We start from the raw sequence: 25862 nt of genomic DNA, 5'->3' as shown, positions 1-25862 counted from the left end.
CTAAATGTAGCACAAATATACAATTTGAGCTTATGTAGCAAATATAAAGTAGCAATTGTAAAGGTTGTAAAGTAAAAATTTAATGGTTAATATTTTGAAGAAAATAGGTATTGATATTTAACACATACCCATTAAATCAATCAATTCGGCCAAGTGTGTGTAATTTGAGTGTGAGTACACCTGGATGTTATTTGTTACTAGTGGTGCGTGAAGTTTGACCTTCAAACTTTAAGTCCGTGTACTCTACCAGCAGTATAAACAATAATACTCTCTGTAAAACTCTTTATTTTGAACGAAAATCAATAATCTTGTTTTTAGAAAAAGATGTGAACATTCAGAGGAGTACATTGGGTTTGTGTATGACGGTGAGTAAATTATGGAAATAATAATAATCACACTAACTAAACTAGTCTATATGATGATGAGTATGATCGACTGTAAAAGTGTAACATATCCTATTCCAATCCAATTTCTAGGCATGCATGCATGGCATTACATTCACACATTCATTCAGTACTCAAGACAAAACAACAAAAGGGCTACGTAGGAACCGATCTTTTCGGTCGCGATTCAAACCGCCTAGTTCTAGCCTAGACTAGTTAATATCAATTATCTTATGGTTTTAGACCTGGCTGAAGTGTACATCATAGCAAAACATGTATTAATAATTAATAACATTTAATAATTTATCATAATTTTCATTAAATCTGGAGTTAAAATTAAGAATGGATTAGAGATAACACATGAACATTCTTAATAAATGTAATACTAAAATATTATTCTTTTCAGTTTGTGAAGAGATAACCAGTTCATCACACTTAAATTGACTTTGAAGTACAACCTTAAACCGGCTAAAACGATGGTGACTTTCAGGAAACTGTATCGTAAAAATATGCAAACAGTTCATTTTTCAATCTACACCTTGACCTCAACTTTCTATATCTGGATTTTCTTAACAACTTTTGTAATATCTGGTGATGTTAAGCCAAGACGCGAGATATACACACCAGACTACAAATTTTATCACAACCTATCAACTATAAAACATCATATTGAAGACTTATTAACTAAAAATCAGGGGTACATTAGGCATTACGAAGAATACCAATCTAGAAATGGCGCTTCACAATACGTACTACGTATTTCCAATTTCTCGGACAGCAGGATGGCATCGCATATGTACACCATTGCTGACCATAAGCCTAGAATTTTACTATCTTTTGGAGAGCATGCAAGAGAGTTTCTCCCCATCGAGAGTATGTTTCATTTATTGACGAATCTCACCAGCGGATTAGCCACAGCTCGAGGCTCCAGTACGGAAGGATTTTCGAGAAAAGTACTTTCGCACATCGATTTGTTTATTATAGTAATAGCGAATCCTGATGGGAGAAATCATATAGAGCGAACGAATAATTATTGTTGGCGTGGAACGAGCGTTGGGGTTGATCTTGATCGCAACTTTGATTGGGAATTTGGCGGAAAAGGAAGCTCAGGTGATCCAAATGATGAAGAGTACCGAGGGCCACACCCATTTTCAGGTTCATGTTGGTTTTTATCTCATAATACTACTTTTTAGTACTTTTTAATTGTTTTCAATTAATAAAATAAATTTACATTTTTTCCTTGTATAGAACCTGAAAGCTTTGTTTTTCGTGATCTCACTAGACGTTTTCACTTTGATATGTTTGTGTCATTACATTCAGGAGTCAGACAAATATATCTTCCGTTTGCAGGTAACATAAGACAGTTATTTCCTACACTATCAAACTTTATTGACAAAAAAATGTGATGTGCCCAAATATGGGCATGATGATGTCATATCGCTACCATATTTGGGAATATCGCTACCATATTTAGGCACATCACACTTTTTTTGTCAAACAGGCAAAACAAAGTATAATATACATGTACTGTAACTAATGTGCACCTCACCTCATAAAACCTTTTCGATTGATAACTTTAAAAATTTTCAGATTCTATCTCAAAGGAGGAGAAGCGTGTTCCCAACAACATGGACGCACAACTACACCTAGCCGCAAAGATAGCGAGGGCCTCTGTGGATGATTTCAACTTTGGAATTGGTTATAAGTTAAATAATTATCCAGCTGATGGCACGATATTTGACTATATGTCTGGAATAAAGAAGGTACAAAGGCCTAGTTGGAAGAATGGTGAGGGGTGGGGAAAAAGGCTGAGAGGGTGGGGAAAAGGCTGAGAGGGTGGGGAAAAGGGTGAGTGGGTGGGGAAGAGGAGTGAGGGGGTGGGGAAGAGGAGGACAAAGGGGATATACTAACTGGCAATTCAAAGCAAGGATTCTGAACAAAATATATAAACTATATAAATTTCTGTTAATATTATTATTAATATTATTATAAATTTATTTTCAATCATGTTTGTTTTAGATACCATTTTCATATGCAATGGAAATATGGGGAAATGGGGACCACAAAGGAGCGCAATGCTTTGATCTGTTCAACCCACCTAATGACCAATTACAGGTAGGTCAATTTTTAAGTCCAAACACGGGTTAAGCAAAAGAAATTTCCATTCTAAATGCTTGAATTAATATTCTTAATTTCTGCATTTTTGTAGGAAACAGTATCAAACCTAATGCCATTATATGAGACCATTTTTAATTATGCTATTAAATGGAAAGAGGAACAAATTCACCAATACTTTCATATGTCACAAGTAAGTATGAAGATAAAGCTTAACAAAAAAAATGTTGCCCAAGCCTGACCGATCAAATCTAGTTGAGCATGAACATTTTAGTAGCATTCTATAGTACCCTGTATTCCTTTAAAAAATCTTTTTATTGATTGGTTTTGACCCAAGAGTAGTGTTTTAGCAATACTGACCTATTAACCCTACTTTCCAATTGATGCTGTGCTTGGCCTTATAAAAGATAAAAAATAAAATAAATAAAAACTATAAAAATAATAGTAAGTAAGCAGTCTTTTTTATGTCAGTCGGCCTTTCCTATGAAACGCCATATGTGCCAAAATATTTATCTTTTTACTAATTTCTGTCTAGAACCCAGAGCCATATATATAAAGAGTTACAGCATTGCGTTCATGGATTTTAGAAAGTCATGTGGGGTGCACACCGGCCATGTTTGTGTCCAACTATGCCTATGTAGAGTATGGAGTCGAGTCATTTGCTTAAAAAATGTATAACATTCACAAGGCTTTAAATATCGAAATTAATATCAAAACAATCAATTTGTTTAAAGGTTTTTGTTAAGATAATAACGAAATCATAAAGTTACTGCGAACATGATTTTAAACAACAAAATGTAAAAACAATGCATTAACTATAGAGAATCGCTGTACAAACTAAACGCGCACGCGTAGAGCGTGCATGGAGCGCACAGCCAGAACTGTTCCGAAATTGCTGTTTTTGTTGTTTAAAATCATGTTCGCAGTAACTTTATAATTTTATGATTATTTTAACAAAAACCTTTAAACAAATTGATCGTTTTGATATTAAATTCGATAGTTAAAGCCTTTAGAACGTTATACATTTTTAAAACAAAAGACTCAACTCCATACTCCACATAGGAATAGTTGGACACAAACATGGCTTCTAATCCATTCAAAGTCATAACTCTTTATATATATGGCTCTGCTAGAACCTAAACTATAGTGCCCCTTCTGCCATAGAATGTGTGGTGATTTTTGAAATATTTTCTCTTTTATTTTAGGAACCAGAGTTTGCCGTTTCCATGGGTTATATATTACTAATTTGTGTTTTTATACTCTTTTTATTGGTAACATTCCAACACAAACTTCCAATGGTGTTGCGACCATTCAACCGTAGAAGGGTCATCAGTCTTCGGTCACTTAGTTCAACATTTTCGGTTGCGGGTGGAATCAAGATAACGTGACAATAATATAATATTCAATAAATCAAAAATTAAAATATATTAAAATTCCATGCTTGATATTAATGGCTAATAAATGAGAGTACCTTACTTGCTTAAGTTTAATTGAGGTCATGACCTATGACCTAACCACGACAAATTCAGCAGAGATTATTTAAGCTAACATTTAAGTTAAATTTTATTTTTTAAATATTTTTTAATTCATGTGGAATTACTCCAATCTAGAATTTTACTTACCAAATTTAAAGCACACTTTTTAAAATGCACTAAACGATTTAACATTGGTGATCTGTTCAGTTTTGTTTAGAAAACTATAATTAAAATACTGTAAATTATTTTTTTCAATAAATCTGAAGTTATTTTTTCTCAATAAAATTAGAAAACAACAAATATAATTGTAAACAGACTTGCTATATCATAAGTTTTTAAGTTTATAACTTAGGCCTATATCTGGATGTAATTAAATAATTTTATCCACCGAAATAAACCTTTCTTGTTTTTAGAATAGGCCTAGTATTTTTAATAATTTTGTGTAACATTATTTTTGCCATTTATTTGTTGTCGATTTACGATGATAGTACGAACTATAACGAGTTTATGTACTTTAGTAAATATGAATGAATGTGTGATGGAATCTCACCATTTCCCGATTTTACGCACAGATCGAATCAACGCGTTCTTATTTTAACCATTGAATTCATATGAGTTACTCGCGCGCACAAGCTCAGTCAATGTAAGTCGGTTAATCTAAACTCGATTAATAACAGTAAAACAATTCCAATAATGCGATACTTTCTTAAAAATTAAATTTATTTTTTACGATGTCATTAAAAATGTTTTTGCAAACTGTTTTTCTAAACTGATAAAATATTTGTAAAAATATACTTTTCTGATTTTCTCAATAAAATCTTTTAAAAAACATTTCTTTAAAAGTACGTCCATGTCAAATCTAATTCTAATATTGAATAGTCATAATTTGCAGACGGTACATTTGTTTGTGTTTAACATTTAAACGTTTATCTCAACAACTGCTAATTCGTTTTTACTGATTCCCAAAAGTTCGCTCAGAGAGCGTAAAAGTTGTGAGTTTGGATTCTTTAGCAATATGGATGCGTCACGTGATAAAGCCAGTACTGCCGTGACGTTTACTGGATAGTCTTTACTCTTACGAAATTTCATCCGCGCACCTCGTTCGAGAAATCGTTCAAATTCTTCCTCAGGACTATGAATCCAATTCACGTGGAGACCACTATTTGTGGTAAAGAAGGCTTTCATAGTATACATAATCAGTTCTGTCGTCTGACCACATGCTACGGACAGACGAGGGTTCCATCTACAGTACAAAGAAACGACAACATCAGGTTCGGCAAGTGTGGCGACCCGTATATATTCCTTTAAAAAGCGTTCCCTTTTTTCTATGTCGACTTCCAAATTTGAGTTAACAGTTGCACGGAATAACGAAAGTGGAAGCACGTTATTCTTCTTTTTCTTCTTATTTTTCATAATTTGTTTATCAGTAATTTCTGTTTCTATTATATTGCCTAGAACGCCATAGTCTTCATTTTGAAAATCTTCGTTTCGTATAACTACTTCTTCATCATCTTCTTCACTTTCACTGTCGTGTATTTCTACAGCGGTGTAACTCTTATTGGGCGTAATGTTGAGATTCTCTAAAGTAATAATATTGTTAAGATTATCTCTGACAACTGATTCGTTCATTTTTGTGCAGTTGTTAAACATCAACGGATCATCAACAGAGCATCCGCTATTGCTCTCTCTGCATTGGTGCCTTCCTTTCGGAATTCTATCAAGACGTCGTTGTAACATCTTCAAACGATGGTCAATTGTTTCTTCTTCTTCTGCGGATGTCTCTTTCAACACAGCATTCAATCTCGAAGTACCTCGAGATTTCTTCTGCTTCTTTAGTTTATTCACAGCAGTCGGCAGCGCGTTTGCAATCGCAGATTCGTTAAAACCGATAGGAAGTGATAAAGTTTTAGTGTCTTTTTCAGGAATTATATCGTCTGATCCAAAACCAGACGACGATACCAACGAATTTACAGATCTATGTGTCGCATTCGCAACCAGCAGAGCCGCTGAAAATAGACGCTTACTCTTCGGCGGCACTCGAACTACGGCTAGAGTGTCATTAGCCAATTCGTAAGAGTCAATCATTAATGACTTTGCAGATTCTGTTAGAACGGATCTTTCTGGCAGAAAGCTGAAGTCGCTAAATCTAGAGGTAGTAGTAGTAGTCTCTTCGAGTAGTTGGTTCTCTTTTAACGTCGGGAGTTGTTGCGGTTGTGTCTGTAGTTGATTGAGAGGTCCGGATTCAGGCTGCTTTGTAAATTCAGTTATTACATTACCGGCGGCAAAGCTCGGCGTTTCCTTCAGATGGTCAATCTGATGCTCGTGTTCGTGAGCGACGGATTCGACAAAACCGTGAACCAAATTGTCCAAATTCTTCAGCGTTGACTTACAAACTTGTTCTGACTCGCTCATCACCATCAGTTGTCGTCAACATCTGTCAAAGAAACACATCGCATTACCATTATTGTATTTTAATAACATTTAATTACATTTCACCAATGCATCGGCAGATGCGACGCTCTGTTACAAATAAAACGAAACTAATTATTTTGTTTTTTCTTTGTCAATGTCTTAATGCTTTTGCTGTTTATTATTCCTTACTATTGTCAATGATTTACCTCATACAACGCTAGATAACATTACTGGAGAAAAAAAGCAGTTACGCACAGTAAGACATTCTGTAGCCATGTGCATACATACTGAAGCTCTTTGTGGTGGGTGATTAATAACACTACTAATCTATAATATTGCAAAGATGTGTTTTTACATTACTCATGAAACGTGGGTACACATAAAAGCCGGTAACAAGTCGTAGAAACTATTGTAGAATAATTTCCAAATCAAGTAGGAGTCTAAAGGCCAATTTACACAGACCAGGCGCGGTAACGGTAATAAAAATGTAGAAGTTATGTTATTCCTTATGACCATTTACACACAGCGCGGGGTGGACGGGCGGTTTCAGCTCAAGATAGATATAGATTCTACGTGGGACACGCTATACGCGGTTTTCCGCTTACCGTTGTTACCGCTCTCTAAAATATTCAAAAAACAGTTATTATCATCAAAGTCTTCAACAACCATCAAAAATCGGAAAATAACTAGTAAAATAATATAATCTTGAGGAATGCCCAGTGAAGATGTCAAAAAAAAAATTGGCCTTAACACTTTTAATTAAATATATAGTTTTTTTTTAGCGAGTACCTAACACACTTTAAAACATTGCAAAGCAATACGGTATATATAGACATGCTCTAACCCATAGACCTACTCGCTATAGGCCTACTATTCACAATATGTAGGCCTATATATATCTAAATTAACTAGGCCTACATACACAAACCAACAATACTCACGATATGTTTAACAAAGCAATTATAGCAACTCAATATATAATTTATTCTGAAATATACCGTCATGATTATAATATGCACAAATAAAAATAAACCGGCAGAGAATATAAAACACAACTTCGCCCCGTTGTAATACAACACAATCTGGCAAAGAATAATAGCGGTATTTATAGATACAAGTACACACTAATAAAAGAGACAAAGAGAGTGATAAAAAGTACAAAACAGACGCAATTGAATACGAGTCTATTGAAGACACGCCGCGAACTTCGGAAACGCTGAGGTTTGTTTTGTAACGGGATTACGCAAAAGCATTGAGTTTAATCCAGGTTACGTAACTCATTTTGTACAAGGGTACGAATATTTTAGCTGACTAATTACAATATCCTATAAGGTTAATAAGGACTTGCTTGTGGATGTGCATTAATTAATATGATGTTATAAACTTTGACTTTTTTGTCTATTCTAAATGAATGCTGGTACAGCCTATCTTTCAAAATATAGACAGGCCTATAGCCATGCCCTAGGCCTATACCGTTCCAGTACATTAAGTACATAACATTGACATAATAAAACATAATTGAAAAGCCTGTAGGCAGAGTTCAAATATCACCAAATTAAGAATAACATTAGGTTAATACCATTTCCCTTAAAATGTGATCTCTTGACCTAACTAAGCTATAGGCCGTATATGGCCTGTCTATCTATAGGTAACATACCTATACACTTATAAGCCATTGCACCACACATGGCTATTATTATAAGGGGTGCCAAGTTATACACTCTGCTCTGGAAATACAAAAGGTTAGAATATAAAGTCAACAGAATAATAAACTAAACCCTTCTTACCATTATTTGTTTTGAAGTACTGTACAAATTATTGAACAACCTTCGTGAATGCAGTCGGGACGTATTATCTAATTGTCCTTGTTTTGTTATCAACTGTAATGACGGTGTGTGTCAGTTCCGTTTTTGTTAAATGCGCTGAATTGGAAAGTTTACACATGAAAAAAAGACGCAGGGCGTCTTTTTTCGAACGTGCTAAGAGTACGCACACAAAATAAAGTGCGTGAACCCGAACGCTGAGGGGGCTATAGCCAAATATATCGCTTCACTGATTTCCTGTACATACAACAAAACACATGTTTTTCCGCTTCAATTTCCTCCGGTCTTTTAATTATCCTTAGGCTTAGCTTTTGTGGAAAATGGATCACAGTGGTGTTATAAATGCCGGTGATTCTCTTATACTAAAACGAGGGAATGATCTTAAATTAGTCAAGATTTTTAGAAATAGGTTGGTGAATAATTATAGTCCCTACCGTATATTGAGTCGCTTGTGGCTTGAAGACGGTGTGACATGCACGAGTCAGGCGTAAACATCCTCTTTCAAAATATACAGGAAGTGATCCCATTAATTTCACAATTCCGTGCTAATTCAATTCTGTAGGTTGTCTCACCAGGCGAACTGATATGGAGCTAATAATACTACCATTATATTTGTGTCATTATGCCAAGACAACAGGAAATCTAATTTTAAAAACTGTTTGTAACTGACAACCTTTTGGTTTGCCAACTTACCAACCAATTTATATAGCATGCCAATTCATAGAGAAACGTCATCGTAAAAAATTTGGTTTAAAGGACAATACTGTACTTTTGTTCTCATGTATTGCCAACATTTATGACAGAATGAAATAAAACAAAATACACAGCACAATGTTGTTGATCTTAAACCAATAGTTTCATATTTTACAGAAATATCTTCCTTTTAAAAAGGAATTTCAGCATTGATCCTGCCATTGGCAAACCTTATGGTACCTTATGGGATGTTGTAGACAGAACTATAAAACAAGTTCAACCTGATGAAGAGGAACAAGGTAACAATCAAGTGAAGATGATGATGATTGGCATCAGGCATCAGGAGGTCATTCACCTTCCTCGTCAAATTCACCATGAAATATATCATTACTATTCAACTGCAATATATTACAATTCCCCGTAAAGTATTTTGAACCCAAGCATTCAAACAAGCGAAAACAATTTTTTTAGGGAGATGATTTGGGAAAAAGGGATGAGAAATGAAGCTTTTTGAGGGTGTTGACCTCAATGCCCAGTCAACATCATTTATTTCATCCCATCCTATTTCATTGTCTTTTTACAGCTGAAGGAACCACTGGTGGCCATGACAACAGGTCTCTTGTTGACGATGGTACATCTCAACGATTGACAAGAGATGACATAGCTGCTATGAAATCACAAGGTGTACAGGGGCAGGTGAGGGAATGTGGGAAGGCTATTGATTTCTGGTTACACAGGAGAGCATGCTTGTTAAACCTTGTAAATTTGCAATTACACTACAGAACAAATATGTTGTACAATATATATATATGTTGTCATCTTTTTTATTTTGTTTTTAAATATTAGGATTTGGTTGAGCAAATTGTGGAAAACAGCGCAACATTTAAGAGTAAAACGGTATTTTCTCAAGAAAAATATCTCAAAAAGAAGAAAAAAAAGTAAGCTCTTATCAATCTAGAGGAATTATATTTGATGTTATTTCCAATTTCAATGGTTTTGTATTATTGATTTATAGTTACATGATGTTATAATCAAGTTTAATGCTTTAAATGCAGATAAAAAAGTTGATTATTTTTCAGACACATGCTACGATTCCGAATTCTAAGACCAAGTATAAGGTTACTATGTGATATGTATATGATGAAGGGGCCTTCTAAGTGCTTGTAAGTATGAAGGATCGAGGAGGCGTGCCATAGACAGCAGTTTTCAGTTTAAGGAGCCATATCGCATTGAAACTGCCATATTAGGACTCTCTTTGTCAACCACTGTAGATCTTAATATACTTAATGGTCATGTGTGTTTCTAGATAATTCATTAGAGGAATCTGCCATAAATTCTTCTATTACAGTGTCTATGGAGCACTACAGTATAATACTTTTATATAAAACAATGTCTTAAATTAAAATGCTATTACACTACAGTAGTTACATACTTAAAACCAAGTTTGCTTGTTAATTATGTTTCTTTCTGCAGGCATATAAGAATGGACACCATGTCCCAGATCCTAACACAAGGAAACGTTCAAAGCGGTTTAAATGTAGTGCTTGTTGAAACCTGTCAAGGCCTATTACTAAGTGCAGTGCTAGAAAGAATGGCTGGTATGTACTAGTTGTACAAATTACATATACATATGAAGCCTTTATAATCCCATTATTAGTTTTACAAATTACATATACATATGAAGCATAATTATAATCCCATAGTATGTACTAGTTGTACAAATTACATATACATATGAAGCATCCATTTATAATCCCTGTGGTTCTCCACATGTGGCCTGCAAGTTTATTTCATATGCACGACCGATTTGTTGTCGGTCGTCGTCTGGACCTAAAAGCCATCAAAACTGTGTCTAGGTGAAGAGTGAGGTCACACATATTATATGCATGTGCACAATGAACTAACATGACATAGTTTGGTCGTCGCAAAATGAAATCTCCATATTATTGCTTAATATCTTCACCTGCTATTAGTATACTATAATGTATCCCTTGCCCTACGGTTAAAATTCAATAGAATTAAAAATCAACTTAAATTTTTGCTAGCATGTGACTTAATACCGTGAGAATTATGATTTAGTATTTTATATTCAGGACATGGAAACCTCTTTCAAATACATTCGGAAGATTTTCCAGTACGTCAGGTCATGGATTCTTGCAACTTTCCGGATGAATACAAGAAGATAATACACACATTCCCAATGAACAAGGTTGCTACAGTTTTCCGGGAGGAGGAAGAAGAGGAGGAGGAAGTAGAAAAGATTCCCAAAAGGCAAAGACTTGAGGGAGAACCTGACGATGAAAAGATGGATGAAAGTGAAGAAAAACCTGGTGGAGATGATCCAAAAACTGAAATGGTATAACAAAAATTGTTAAATGTGATGAGATACCATACACTGGTATTGTCATCTTTACAGGAAGTTACACTCTGATCAATTATCATGTTGATTTTCACGGAACTAGTCGGTGTGGTGGCAGTATTCACAGCTGGTTTTGGGTTTTATTTGAGTTTATTTTTATTTTATTTATTAATTTTCTGATTTTTTTATCTGATTTTGGTATGTTCTCTTAAAATTTTCTTTTAATTTAAAAACACAAAGTATATTACTACCTTTTAGAATACTGAACAAGAAAGAAGACTTCAGAAAAAACTGCTCCTCGACAACACAAGAAATTTACTAAAAGCTAAGAACATGGATGTGTAAGTAACAAACTAAAAGAATAAAATCTCTATACATAACTATATGTATTGTTTGCTATTGTGTGTGTAGACTTAAGCTCTGTCTACACTATCAAACTTTATGTGATGTGTCCATATATGGACATGATGATGTCATAACACTACCATATTTGGGCACATCACACTTTTTTTGTCAAACTAGTTTGATAGTGTAGACAGAGCTTTAAAGGTTGCATAGCTAGTATACAACGACAACAAACATTGTTTTACATTACATGTATATCTTTTCCCTAGTCTTCTCATAGCTTCGAAATTCCAACCTGAACCTTTACTAATGACCCTCATTGATCTGCTTTTACCATCAAGACAATTTGTAGTCTTCAGTCCATTTCGTGAGGTAAAAAATTTACTTTATATCAATGTACTTTTTGTCCAATTCTTTGATTTAAAACCCATAGAATAGGTTAATTAAAAGCAATGATAATTAATATATTTTATCCTCTTTTTTAGGCCTTAGTAGAATGCTACACTAAACTTCGTGAGCGGGGAGGAATACTAAATATTAGAATTACTGAAACCTGGCTGAGGGAATATCAGGTACAGTAGAAACCCCTATTAAGGGACACTTTCTTGAGAAATGAGGAACAATATATATATATATATACACACACTATGGCCAATCATTCAGGGTGCCCTATATGCCTCCTTAATTGAGGTCCCACTACTTTACTAACTAAGTCTTTTGAAAATATTGTTCCCTTTTTTCCTAAGAGTGCACTAGATCTAGAAATCCTGGTAAAACAATCCATAAGCACACATTCATAAAATAACTTTTTTATTATTTTTTCAGGTTCTTCCCAATAGAACACATCCAATGATGATGATGAGTGCCTCTGGTGGATATCTACTGACAGGCACAACAGTAGCGCTAGATCAATGAAGTTTAACAAATGTTTAACTGGGCAACAATAATCATGGAACATTTTCTTGAAAAAAATTGTCATGGCATGTAATCCAATTTCATGAGATTTGAGAAGTGTTAGCTATTTAATATTTATTTATCAAATAAACCTTACATTTAAATCTTTGATTTATAAATAAAATGTACCACTTGAGCAATTATTGTGTATATTTGTAGTGTATATATGTGTGTAAAGACTTTTCTGTAATTCTGAAATTAGAATATTGTGTGTATGTGTAAATGTCGAATACAGCAAGAACAACCAACTCGGCCAAATAATCAATTACGATTTTGCTGACACTTTTTCAACAAAAAGACAAATTTTATCAGTTGTATACATTTTTGTAAACATTTTTTTATTTTTCTAAAAAATAAATTGACTAATAATACTTAATACCTTATTACAATTTAACATTTCAAAGTACCAGTAAACTCTTTGAAAACAAATAAGTTATTTCTACTTCAGACATCATGGAGTCTTCTTTCCAGTTGGTGTTCTACCTGATATTAATATATAACCATATGCAATAATTTCTATGCTGGACACATTCAATTATTGGCACATATTGAACAAGGCAGAAGATAATATTTCAAATTACTGTAAAAATGATTTAGGCCTAGCCTAGTACATGAAGCCGATCTGTACTATTCGAGGTATAAAAATAGTATATAATTTATGACTCCGTAATCTGTACTTTATGTGACAACAAAATATTATGTGCCCATATGGACATGATGATGTTTGGTCAAACTAGTTTGATGGTGTAGACAGGGCTTAAGGCAACAGTTTGTACCTCCAGCCAATGCTGAAGCTTGTTTTGACATCTTCAGAACTGTACCGACTGCATTTTAGGGTCCATTGGCATTATGCTAATTGATGTGGCACTACGACCACATAGCCTACAGTACATCTCATATTCCTGATAGTCCCCATCAACGTAGAATGTATATTTATGTTCAGCAATGAAATGTCCACAATTGCCACATACATCTATAAAGAAACAAACAATTTAGAATTGTATAAAATATTTCAACTCAAAAATATTAAAGCAAGTCTTGTTTTTTACTATGATTATTTATGTATGTTTATGATTTTGTGAATGGAAATAAAGAAAAAAAAAAGTTCATTTAATCATGAATTTAATATAGGATTGCATATAACCAATAAAGGCACTGAGAACTTAAGTATGGACGTTTGTACTGTTTATACCCACTCTTTAAGGGTTTGCCTTTAAAAACTGCAGTTGTTGGAGAGTGAGTGGGATATGCAGTATATATAACAATCGTCAACTTACACAGTACCGCTTTATACCAATTAATTGAAACTGTAATTGAAATGTTAAAATTATGTTAACATACGTTGATAAACGATTGTTTCTACATCGTCTTCATCTGTTTCAACTTTGCGTTCTTGCACTTTCATTTGCTCTTTTTTCTGGCACTCACTGCAACCTTGGAAGTTCATTAGATATGAGCCACTATCTAAGCAAGTTTCTCCCTGAAAATTTAATTATAAAAAATGTTACACAGTATACATTTTATTATATCATACATGTTATAGTATATATACGTATGATAATCAACCTAGACATGCTAGGCTAGGCTGCCTATCTCTGTCGCTGTTTCAACCGGAATTAGCCTAGTCTAGTGTCTCTTGTCTCTTGCAGTGGTATATATTGAGTGAGGAATATAGGCCTAGCTAGGCCCAGGCTACTAGGGCCTGGTTGGATTAAAAAATCAAAAAGGTGTTTGCGAGATATCTAATCAAATGGATGTGTAAATAATATAAAATAATAACAATAACCTACCCTGTTAGGAAAAGCCTGTTTCATACAATCGAAACACATATTTATCTTTAACGTTTAGCCGATTTTGGTAAAACAAATAACATATTAATAATAATATACAACTGGTTCAATCATTTTACACACGTTTGTTTACAAAATGGGACGCCCTCTCTTGGCATCTCAACCTTATTTTATTCCACGCCCACTTTTTGCGCGACCGGAAATCCGATTAAACTTTAGACCAATCACAATTTACTTTCATGATCATGTGATTATGCAGACGGTGCGCGCGGCCTCCTGGTTAAGTTGTTTTTGGTACTATTATTGGTAGACAAAAAACCAAGACAAGAACTTTACTTCATTTATTCAGTGGGTAATTCCTGCATATTTAGTTAATGCATTGAATTCATGTTTATTAAATCATGTTCTGACAAAATAATTACTTTTAGTAGGTCTAGGGTCCTCTAATCATAGAGATATATTATAGTATAATATCTCTAGGCCTATAGGCCTAGCCCAGGGCCTAGACTAGGCTAGGCCTAGGCCTAGACTATGCATGCTCTAAGTAACTATAGCCTAGGCTATATGCCTACCTAGGCCTAGACTAGATGCCTACCTAGGCCTAGCCTAGTAGCTAGAGTCTTTAGGCTGGTTACTATAGGCCTAAGCTAGCTAGGCCTAGCCTACTAGGGCCTACCTTTCTAGCTAGTCTAGCCTAGGCCTAGCTAGACCTAGTAATAATACTATTAAGTAGTATATAGGCCTAGGCCTGGTAAAGTGGTAGGCCTAGCTAGCCTGGCCCTAGCTAGGCCTTCTAGGCCTAGGCCTACTGTACTCTTCTAGGATTTATAAACAGTAGTTTTATTTAGTAGTATGCTGCCTAGATAGGTCTATACATCTTGAATGTCTTAATCAACTTTATGTATTATAATATTTAATTTAATTCACTTTTTCAAAGTAAACTAAAAATTATAATTTTTAATAAACCTACTAATACTAAGCCTGGACTAGGCCTATACTAGACTAAGAGCCTAAAATGTAAGTACATGTAGTTAGTATGTTTTTCTTACTCTACAGATAACAGTACCGATGATGAGCATAGTTGAAGAAAAAAGATTAAACTTTGCTAATGTACTTAAAAAGGCCTGCAGTGAAGCCAGGAATGCGACTGTTATGGTTGTACCAACATTCAATCATGCTGAGTCAGTTGATAGTCTTCTAAGCGAGTTGAGTATGGATGACAGTCAAGAAACCTTTCCATTCATAGAGTCCAACAGTCCATCAAAGATGCTCACCCCAACTTGTTCTCCTTCTTCGCGATATGCTGCCATAGGCAATATAAACAATTCAAATGAGAGGTAACTAACAGGCCTTGTCTTTTTAGGAGTGCCTAAACTGCCATTGAGAAGTGCGATTTACAACACGCTTGATCAAACTATTATAAATATTATTTATAGTGTAGGAATGGGCAGTTGGAGTTGTTTAACAATTTTTATCCGTTTCGTTCTTCAAAGCTTACTTTAAGACTCACTTGTTTCGTTCTGTGTGAATTCATTATTTTTTCATATACATTTTATTCATTTTATTGTTTGTTAGGCAGGATAGTCAGATGCTCACATCACTATGACATGTGATGTGAGATTCCGTTTTCGGACTTTTTTTTCTGTTGTCTTGGTCAATTTATTCGGTTTTCTTAAGCTATTTTGTGGTTTATTTTCTATCTTCATTTTCATTTTCACACTTGTGCTAAATAGCGCATAGAGACTATTTGTATTTTGCGCTATATAAATTTAAAACCATTAAAACCATTAAACTTAATTTTTTTATCTTACAGAAACAGAATGGATTTTTATTACGACACAGACTCCCAAGAACTGTGTAACAATAACTCACTAAGTTCTCCAGAAATTATTTGCAAACAAAATATAACATTAACTGAAGAAGACCATGAATTTTTAGGAATTATAGGTAGTTATTTTTTTGGTTTATTCATCATCACGGTTTTAAAATTGTACAAGTTTTAGCATTTAAATAATTTAACAGATTGTATTATGGAATGATAGACTATTTCTGATAGAAATCTAGATTTTTCCCATCCCTGTCATACCAAGGCAATTTAACAACAAGACACTGAGCTCGCCTTGCCAAGATAGGAACTCTTAAAAGTCCTTTGACCTTATATATAGCTTCAACAGATACCAACAGTATTGTACCATGTACATATTCTCCGCAGCACGAGGTATCTGTTAAGGGGCGTGGAACTGATCGTGTTGCAGCCACAGATAAACCCTTTGATCTTCGGAGCTCAGCATCCTGTTGTTATTAGATTGCCTTGGTCATACAATATAACGATCCTCTCTTTAGGCCTAGAGAAATACATTATATAATTGTCGTCGGCACCCTCAAATTAAATTTTAATTAAATTTCTAGGTGAGCTGAATATTCATGAAACAAAGGTTTCTAGTGATGTTTCACTGTATGTTGCCAATGAAGACAACAAAGAAGACAATTTAATGCAATGTTATCAAGAACAATTGGCAGACCAGAATTTCATGGATTTGACAACATACATTAGTAATAACCCAGGCAAACTCTACTTTCAAACAGAGTATTACCAATCAGAAATGACTTCTCTCAGATATGTAAGTTGATTATACAAGCCAACACTCCCGTTTTGGCCCGCTTTAAACACTTCATTTCATTTTTTTCAAAATCATGGCTCTACCATAGGTAGGTAATTTTTGCAATTGATAATTATACTGATTTGATCAAGTGATATAATGATTTGATCAGTTGATATATTGATTTGATCAGGTGATATATTGATTTGATCGGGTGATATATTGATTTGATCAGGAGATATATTAAAAGGTAACTGTCGAAAAATATTGACCAGTAGTAGAGATACATGAAAAAGAAAATTCTTCATATACAAGTACACAGTTAAACATATTGATTTTGTTTTTTATACAATATAGCAACCATATCCAACAAAAAGTAAGGAACTATCCCCTGAAGAAATACTAAAAAGGAAAGAAAGAAATCGAGTAAGAAGCAAAGCATACAGGTTGCGAAAGAAGTTGCAGTTTGAAGCTTTACAGCAAGAAGTAGAGGCTGCGAAAATTGCAGCTGAAATTGCCCGAAAGGTATTTTAAAAAATTCTTCCAATATTTAATATACATATCACGATGTACTGAAATACTCTAAAGCCTTGTCTATACTATCAAACTTTATGTGACAAAAAAATGTCGATTTCATATCACTACCATATTTGGGCATATCACTACCATATTTGGCACATCTTGTCAAACTAGTGTGATAGTGTAGACAGAGCTTTAGAGAAGGAGTTTTTACATGATCATTTCATGTCAGTAGACGAAAATTGTAAAAGGTATACTCAATAGAAGAAATCCATTCAGATCTTATGCATACGAAAGATTTAAAAATATACCTTAAATTTACACAAGAAAATAACATGGCTAGACTACTCACGATATAACGTCAGAATGTATTTACTAACGTTTTATGAAAATTATTGCAAAAGAAATTTCATTCTGTATAATACTGTTCTTTTTTTTTTTGTAGGATAAAGTTGTTGCAGAAGTAATGCTTGAAGTATCGGAGAACCAACAATATTTCAACAACGAATGTTAAAAAACAATAACAATATATTTTATTTATGTTACAATGTTTGTTTACATTTCCAAACAAATAGATCCTTTATACATAGTACAATTGTTTATAATTTCTATTATTGTATTCCTAATATAATGTGTATAAATTGTTTAGAATTTGTTTTCTTTTCACTTAATTATGTTTACTTATATTTGTTTACAATTTTATATCTTTTTTGTATTAATATACCAATATTATTACAGCATGTCATTTTGTTTTGTGCTCTTAACATTTCAATTCAAAGTAAACTTTATTTCTCTTTTCTCAGTAAATAAAACAGGTAATATAAGCAAATTTAAGGTGGAAATTCCAGAAAGTAAAAGCTTCAGATGGGCTGGGACAATTATTCATTGTTAAGAAAAAATTAAAATAATTAATTTTAAAAATGTATTATTATTTATAAATGCTTAACTTTCTTTCAACTGTATTTGTATACATTTGTTTATGTGCAATAATAATACGAAACTCACTGAAAAGTAATGCAAACATTCCATTGAATAAAAATATTTTAAAAGGGTGCACATTGTACTTTAAGCGATAAAAAAAAGCATGAAACGTGTCTAGTGTTCTATGTGTAGGCTAGTTAAATAATTTATATGTGCAATATATTTATTACATTTGCATTAGGCATATTTCCTTGTTTTGTATTATAAATCAAATAATATTAATGCTATTTAAAAAGAAATTTAACAATTAAATAAAAATAAATAATAATATTCATTTAAATGATTATATAATGAATTTTGTGCATTAATGCAAGAATTTATTAATAAATTTAATTCAACCTGAATTCATCGTTTTTTTTTCAATTGGCGCTCCATAGATAGAAAATTATTTTGATAATAACCAATCAAGCGGAACATTCCGACGTCCTCCTCGGTCCTGCTCGATACAATCACAGTATTTTTAAATTTAAGTGTACTTTTACATTTTTATATAGCAAATAATAAACTGCACATTCTTTATAAATGGTATAGGAATGTAGGTTTTGGATTTCTAGTAATTTAAGTGGAAACTACCGTCTAAACAATGGTGTTAAAGCTAGGCCGGTTGGTGTAGCAAATATTGAACTTTCCTTACAGTGGCACAGCAGCACTTCCCAGGCGAACTAATGACCTACAAACTAACGCTGTAACAGCCTAGGTTAAAAATAGGTGTCTTTACTGTTATTTATAATATGAATAGTCCAGTTCCACCACCTCCTCCCTTGTATCTTGCAAACCCCAAGTCTACTAACAGTCAAATCAAAACTGATGAAGAAGCACCTCAACCGTCGTCATATGTCTATGATGAGGCTGGCATCGATGAAGTTCAGGTAAAGATAACATGTTTACCAGAATGGTAAGTTAACAAATACAAATTATTATAAATATTTGAGTTTTTGAATGCAGTGTTTGCACGCTTTCAAATAAAGTTTGGAAACTGTACTATTTAAAGTGTAAAGTAAACACTATAAACTAACTTCAATATGATTATTAATTAATGCTCATTTCAACATTATCAGGAGAAGTGAGCAGCTGTCAGAAGAGACATCAACATGGTTGTCAGTGTATACCCCAGTTACTGCAATTCTTCAAAATGGACCCCAGTAAGTAAAGGTGAACAGGTGGGGCACCTCCTTTGGAACACCCCTATCCATGGGAAACTTTTCCAGTAAAACTAATGAGGCCAATACATATTCGGGAACATCCTCTTTAACGGTACACTTATCATCTGGGGCCAAATTTAAATGACAACCCAGGTACATATGTCATTATTTCTGCTGTGAAATTATTTAGAAATGTTTCCTCCTAAAAATAATAAATCATGTATTTATGATAGGTGTGGTATTGTGGCGTTATGCATGGCCAGTCAACTTTTATGTCCACAAGCTTTGACCCCTGACATCGTCTTTGAAATTGCCAAGTCGCATAAATTCACAACATATGGTGAAATGTTTTCAGGTAATTGATACAATATATTTAGACAATAGTAATTCATATTAATGTCAATGTCAATCAGTGACACATACAACATTACAAATTTATTCAAACTAAAATTATGGAGGCATGCAACAAAAGAGAAACCGACATTGTATATATATACATAACCATGTTACGATGCCAATTTGCCACTGGATGTTTTTGGTGTGTAGCCTAGGGGACCAGTCGTAACAACACACAACAACTGATAAGTCTAGCTGACAGCTAGATGAAACTGTCTTGAAACGCAAGTTAAAATTACTGGTTTACAATCGATGAACTACATTAATTAGTACATCAATATACTAATCGAAACCAGAGGAAAATGTTTTCACTACATAATCATGTATTATTTTAACATGATGACTGGCTAAATGTCAAATAGAAAATGTCATTAATTAATTTTAAAAAAACTTGTTTCTTTCAGTTAAAAATATGTGCAAACTTGCTAGTATATTGATGGATTGTGAAGCCATACAGTTACCGAATGGTCTAGATGACTCTGAAACTGTGTTTAAACATTTAGACGATGGATGTCCAATTCTTGTACCGTATCCTTTGCACACATGGTTAAATCACACTGGTTGTAATTATGTACTTAAATGTATGGGCAGCATCTATGGTGTCAGATACAATGTTAAACTTAAGTGAACGCTCTTAAAATACCAAAAATGTACTTAAATGTATGGGTATGTTATAAGATATTAGGCAAATGTAAAAACCCCAACAAATTGAACAAAAGAAACAATTATTAGGAGTTGAATGCGAGTCAGAGATTAAAAAATATGTGCCTACTATCTAACCTGGGGCAGAACACACAAAACTATCCAAACTATGACAAGCCTGTAGTTCTTTTACAATAATACATATTCTGTTTTTACAGTAGAACCCCTAATAAACAGACAGCAAACAAAACATTATGTGGTGTCCCTTGAATAGCAGTTTACCACAAAGGAGAAGTTTCACTGTATCATGTGCTTTTTATATATCACATTTTCATGATTATTTTGTTAACTATTATCTTAGTTATGATAAAGATGAATCAACTGCACCATGCTGTAGGAACGGCAACAAGGCTCACTGGGCTGTGGTACTAGGTAAGTGTGTATACAGTATTCCAATATAGAATGGAAAATAAACGCAATTTAACAATAATACTGCAATAATAGAGGGGACCTTTGAGGCCCATTAAAGTGTTATAACGTGTCCCCTTAATAGGAGTGTCCCCTGAATAGAGGTGTCCCCTGAATAGAGGTGTCCCCTGAATAGAGGTGTCCCCTGAATAGAGGTGTCCCCTGAATAGAGGTGTCCCCTGAATAGAGGTGTCCCCTGAATAGGGGTGTCCCCTGAATAGGGGTGTCCCCTGAATAGAGGTGTCCCCTGAATAGAGGTGTCCCCTGAATAGAGGTGTCCCCTGAATAGGGGTGTCCCCTGAGTGTCCCAAAAGAGTGTTGTCCAAAGGAGGGGTTCTACTATACCAGTAGTGTGGCCCATTCCCTTTCATGTCCTATAGGCCTAAATATTAAAATCTATTCATTACAATTTTTGCAGGGTATCTTCTCCCAAACGTTCCTCCATCGATTGTTTCGACGCTTAATCAAGACAAGTGCTTTTCTAACCTGTACCACAAACCTAAAAGTGTTGATTTAAGTTCAGAATTAACGTCTCACATACAGCACAACCGTTCGTCGGTTTATGTGTATGCCAAACAGGGAAAAAGTAAGCATCTAGGAGTATGGAGTTACCAAGATCTTATACTTAGCAATAATAACTTGATGGAATGGCAGGCTGATAAGAATGAGCTCAATGAGAAGGACATGGTGCTGCCAGACGGTGGCATTAAAGAAGGCTTGAGCGGTCAGATAGTGCTTTTAAAACAGAAGTAGAGAATAACTTAATGGAATGGCAGGCTGATAAGAATGAGGTCAATGAGAAGGACATGGTGCTGCCAGAAGGGCAGAGCGGTCAGATAGTGCTTTTAAAACAGAAGTAGGGAATTTAAATAATGTGTGCTATTTTGATGTCAGAATTTTTTAAATATAGAATATTTCTGTAGAATAAAAATACTGAAATAAATGTTATGATAGATACTGTATCTATTTTATAGATTATTATTGGTTACATTGATACGTATATTAACGTACAGTATGCGCAACGCAAGCTAGTTGACCAATGATAAGCCACCGTTCGAATAATCCATCGCTTGTGATTGGTCAAATCACTTCCTTACGTTGCGTCACAGTGGGAACCAAGCTTAAGAATGGAATCGTAATCGCAACATACCAAAACAATTGAACTCAAGAAAACTTAGGTTATCAATAAATGAAATAAAATTAGTGTACGATATATGAAAAATCAAAACTGTATAAACACTAATCAATTAGATTGATACATGTTGATATGCGGTAGCCTACACAACGTATATATAAGCCTAGTTCTGAAAAAACTGTTTCTCGAAGTTTCGATCAATATACTTTATAGTAATCGTGAGTGCGAATTGATATATATTAACTTGAAAAACTAATATACTTGTAAACGAATTTCTCATCTGACACTAATTAGGAAGCTTAGATATTCTATGTACATTACATACATTTTAGATAATACCGAAATACGTTGTATGATATGCTAAATCTAAATTAAAATTGAATAAATTATTTTCTACATACACATTTAGGCCTACTGTTATATATTTATAACAAGCGTAATACTATACGTTACGGTACATACCAAATAGCTGGGACTCTGCGTCCTGGAAATCCTGTTTTCAAATAATTCCACTGTTTCCGAACACGTACCAAACAATTCCAAATTACCGTGTACTTTGTTATTTTGAGGCTAGAAAGTAAATCTGTATAAGTACATATACAGTACCTCAGTCTATGTCCAACTTCTCTGGGACAGTGAACATCCATTGATGAATACGTTTCTCTGTGGCGATATGTTTCATCCCTCCGATCCATTTCGGAAGAAAATAGTGAACATTTCAATTTTTATTAGTACACTGATTTTTGTCCACAAATTAAACAAAGTAATTGATTCAGAAGCGATATATCCATTCCATCCATTAGGCTGTAATACTCCAGAACTCTTGTCAGAGCCAGCGCGATGGTATATTTGTATATCTAATACACGACAATAACAAGTCGCCCGTAACATTCCACACCACCCCTTCATTTGCATTAACCATGTGTTTGGGAATCCGCATACTCTTTCACGTGGAGCTACAATGACAACTCTTACAAGAAATAATATAACTCATTTTAAACGGTTATACTTTATTACAAGCACTATATCACCAATTACAAATATTTTTTTTCCATCAGGGTAAATTACAATTTCAAATTTCAAGTTAAAGATGTATTGTCCCCTGAAAAAATAATTATTAAAAATTTTTCTGTTGAATATGCCATTTTAATGTCACATAATAGTTATCCACTTTGACCAAAAATTAGATCCAAAAAAAATTATTTACCTGAAAAAACTGTAATTTAGAGCAAAAAATAGTCAAATTGGCTGCCAGCCAATGGATTTTGGTTGAATTTAACCATTTCTTTTGTCATTTTATAAGTAAAAACATTATTTTTTAGGGTTTTTTTTCTACGTACGGAAGTGATTAACTTGATTAAAACTACAAAATACCCTATTCAAAGTCTGATTTAATTAATCTTCATTTTTCATGTTTTTTGGGGGACAATACATCTTTAACGGATGCCACGCAATGCTTTTAGTTTGAGGCAAATTTAATCTATTGTTTATTATTCAGGAAGATAATGCGTTAGAACCGTTATTAAGGGACACATTCGGGACTCAATAAAATGTCCCTTTAATACTGGTTAAACATATTGCCCCTCGTTTCGTAAGAAAATGTTCATTTGATAAGAGTTTCCCTGAATAGAGGTGCTCGCTTTGCCTTAACCAATAACAATAATCACATACATATCACAAAAGTAATAATAACAACAGCACTAATACTCATCATATTACAATAATCATATAACAATACGTTATCACATCGTGCATATATTTTAGAATTATCAAGTACTGTAACCCTTGGTTTCTAATATCGCTTTACTAATAAAAACAAGCACGGATGTGCGATACTCGGGGTACAGCAAAAGAAGCTGTAATGACGTCATAAGACCGGATGTAACGTCACATACACGTAAATAACCTCGCTACCAAATACGACTATACGGTACCATCTTCGAGACGTGATATGGCTGCCGGGATGGATGCATCCGGTTTGAAATTAAAAAATCCGGCTCTATAGCTTTGAGGAAATGTCCCTGTAGTATATTCATGCCAAATCCCAGAGCTCAATACTACAACGAATAAGGGAGGAGTAGTACTTTATAAATCGCACTTTTTACTCAATAGTGTCCAGATGGAGGAGAAGATGAGTGAGTCCTAGACTCGGGTACCCCGAGTAATAATCACATACATTACAGTATGAATAACAACAACAATATAATCATTACAATAATAATATCACAACTATATCACAATAATCACTTAATATATTTTTTAGAATTCTCAAGTAGTTGTAGCAGTTATTAGGCTGCCTTGTTTAAACAGGTATGGCAGAGTCTTTCTCATTCCTACTTTAAATGCATTATATTTAAAAGTGTATATAATCGGATTTATACAGATATTGACCAACGCTAACGGTAATGTAATATCATAAACGGGCGAGTCGTACTGAAGATCCCCACCTAATGAAGTGATGGTAAACGCTATTTGATCTGGTACGACGCATATGACGTATACGACACTCACGGTAAACAATGTCTTTATTATATTCACCCGTCTGGTTGCTGTGGACGCGCTTACGACTGATCCATCTCCAACCTTTCGAAGTCCGCGAAAAATACTGACGTATGCAAAGAACATCGAGCAGATAGGAATAACTACAATATACACACAAGCGACTATGCCGTTAATATGTTTGTACTTATCCGTTGGCCAGGTGAAAATACAGACTCCATCTACCACGTGTTGAATTGACAGCCATAAGAGATTTTCTCCACAACCACACATCCAGGGAATTACCAATATCAGTACTTTCATTCTTGTTTGTCCTTTCAGAATATTGTATTTTGTCGGATAAATCACGGCAAAGTATCGATCAAATGTAAGCGTTACAAGGTTAGCTGTTGAAGTGTATATACTCGACCAGAAGAGGTATTTGCTCGACCAAATCTTGCAGACAACTTCCGCAAGAAATTGCGATTCCGGTACACGAGTCGTCAGATGCGGATCGAGGAACAGACAAAGCGAAAGTAAAGATGTTAGAAAGTCTATGATGCATTGATTTAATATCAGAAGGTTTGTCGTGCTCGTCCAATTCGGTAGATGAAATAGTACAAAAATTGCTAGGCCATTTGTGAGACATCCTGCTGAACCAACGACACTGTATAGAAGTATAAAATAGGTGGACATCTTGGTCGAGCAACTTTGTTACTATCACTTGAGTCTTAAAAATATGCGTAAAATATAATACGATTGAAAAGTTTATATGAAACACTAACTATCTTTGAAATATCCAATAATTTGGATTACTAATGATTGGTGTCCTGTTAAACGGAGTTAGAGAAATTCTGAAAATTCTAATACAGTAGTCATAATATATGTAGACCTCAGCAACTCAAAGACATTAACCAATCAACTGGTCAGCAAAATAATGCATAATAATTATTTTGTGTTTAAAGTAGCCAAAGAAACCCCACAAAGACTCAACTATTGTAATAAAATCAAATTAGTTCCTAATTACCTCGATAATGCAATCAAAGTCGCCCCAACTGAGATTCGAACCCGGAAACTTCTGCTATATCTAAGATTGAAGAAGATGGACAACTCTGAATTGACGACAGATTTATTCTATTTAAGCAGCCGCTT

General features: G+C 34.0%; 7 protein-coding genes across 9 annotated transcripts; 4 read left to right on the top strand and 3 right to left on the bottom strand.

Moving 5' to 3' along the window:
* The first annotated feature begins 216 nt into the window (after positions 1-216).
* On the top strand, positions 217-4773 carry LOC144852674 (carboxypeptidase A4-like). 2 transcript variants are annotated; one of them, XM_078710616.1, is made up of 7 exons: positions 217-365; positions 790-1538; positions 1632-1733; positions 1974-2146; positions 2403-2498; positions 2593-2691; positions 3704-4772. In XM_078710616.1, the coding sequence occupies exons 2-7, from the start codon at positions 860-862 to the stop codon at positions 3884-3886; spliced, it is 1332 nt and encodes a 443-aa protein (XP_078566742.1). In that variant the 5' UTR covers positions 217-365; positions 790-859; the 3' UTR covers positions 3887-4772. The 2 variants fall into 2 exon arrangements, with proteins under 2 accessions (XP_078566742.1, XP_078566743.1); XM_078710617.1 differs by lacking the exon at positions 217-365 and having other exon boundaries at positions 3704-4773.
* Positions 4675-22951, bottom strand: LOC144852670 (uncharacterized). 2 transcript variants are annotated; one of them, XM_078710610.1, is made up of 2 exons: positions 22695-22951; positions 4675-6407 (listed from the first exon to the last, which is right to left on the bottom strand). In XM_078710610.1, the coding sequence occupies exon 2, from the start codon at positions 6389-6391 to the stop codon at positions 4892-4894; it is 1500 nt and encodes a 499-aa protein (XP_078566736.1). In that variant the 5' UTR covers positions 6392-6407; positions 22695-22951; the 3' UTR covers positions 4675-4891. The 2 variants fall into 2 exon arrangements, with proteins under 2 accessions (XP_078566736.1, XP_078566735.1); XM_078710609.1 differs by lacking the exon at positions 22695-22951 and adding an exon at positions 8173-8410.
* On the top strand, positions 8444-12720 carry LOC144852677 (tRNA (adenine(58)-N(1))-methyltransferase non-catalytic subunit TRM6-like). Its single transcript, XM_078710620.1, has 11 exons — positions 8444-8617; positions 9079-9200; positions 9485-9597; positions 9748-9839; positions 9981-10064; positions 10375-10499; positions 10995-11257; positions 11519-11601; positions 11875-11977; positions 12091-12177; positions 12431-12720. The coding sequence occupies exons 1-11, from the start codon at positions 8529-8531 to the stop codon at positions 12518-12520; spliced, it is 1251 nt and encodes a 416-aa protein (XP_078566746.1). The 5' UTR covers positions 8444-8528; the 3' UTR covers positions 12521-12720.
* On the bottom strand, positions 12884-14477 carry LOC144852694 (protein Churchill-like). Its single transcript, XM_078710639.1, has 3 exons — positions 14350-14477; positions 13901-14039; positions 12884-13532 (listed from the first exon to the last, which is right to left on the bottom strand). The coding sequence occupies exons 1-3, from the start codon at positions 14386-14388 to the stop codon at positions 13369-13371; spliced, it is 342 nt and encodes a 113-aa protein (XP_078566765.1). The 5' UTR covers positions 14389-14477; the 3' UTR covers positions 12884-13368.
* LOC144852581 (uncharacterized) lies at positions 15411-18032 on the top strand. The gene is made up of 5 exons (XM_078710475.1): positions 15411-15686; positions 16163-16296; positions 16759-16970; positions 17307-17474; positions 17914-18032. The coding sequence occupies exons 1-5, from the start codon at positions 15418-15420 to the stop codon at positions 17980-17982; spliced, it is 852 nt and encodes a 283-aa protein (XP_078566601.1). The 5' UTR covers positions 15411-15417; the 3' UTR covers positions 17983-18032.
* Positions 18905-22044, top strand: LOC144852682 (actin maturation protease-like). Its single transcript, XM_078710625.1, has 6 exons — positions 18905-19344; positions 19508-19591; positions 19825-19946; positions 20392-20515; positions 20991-21061; positions 21516-22044. Exons 1-6 carry the CDS (start codon positions 19181-19183, stop codon positions 21848-21850), a joined length of 900 nt encoding a protein of 299 aa, XP_078566751.1. The 5' UTR covers positions 18905-19180; the 3' UTR covers positions 21851-22044.
* Positions 22952-24500: 1549 nt separating the features above from the next.
* Positions 24501-25406, bottom strand: LOC144852978 (allatostatin-A receptor-like). Its single transcript, XM_078711033.1, has one exon. It carries the CDS (start codon positions 25404-25406, stop codon positions 24501-24503), a length of 906 nt encoding a protein of 301 aa, XP_078567159.1.
* Between the last annotated feature and the right edge of the window lie 456 nt (positions 25407-25862).

The sequence above is a fragment of the Antedon bifida genome, chromosome 9 (genome assembly GCF_963402885.1).
Source record: "Antedon bifida chromosome 9, ecAntBifi1.1, whole genome shotgun sequence".
Lineage (NCBI taxonomy): Eukaryota > Metazoa > Echinodermata > Crinoidea > Comatulida > Antedonidae > Antedon > Antedon bifida.
This window is presented reverse-complemented; position numbering and strand designations above follow the sequence as displayed.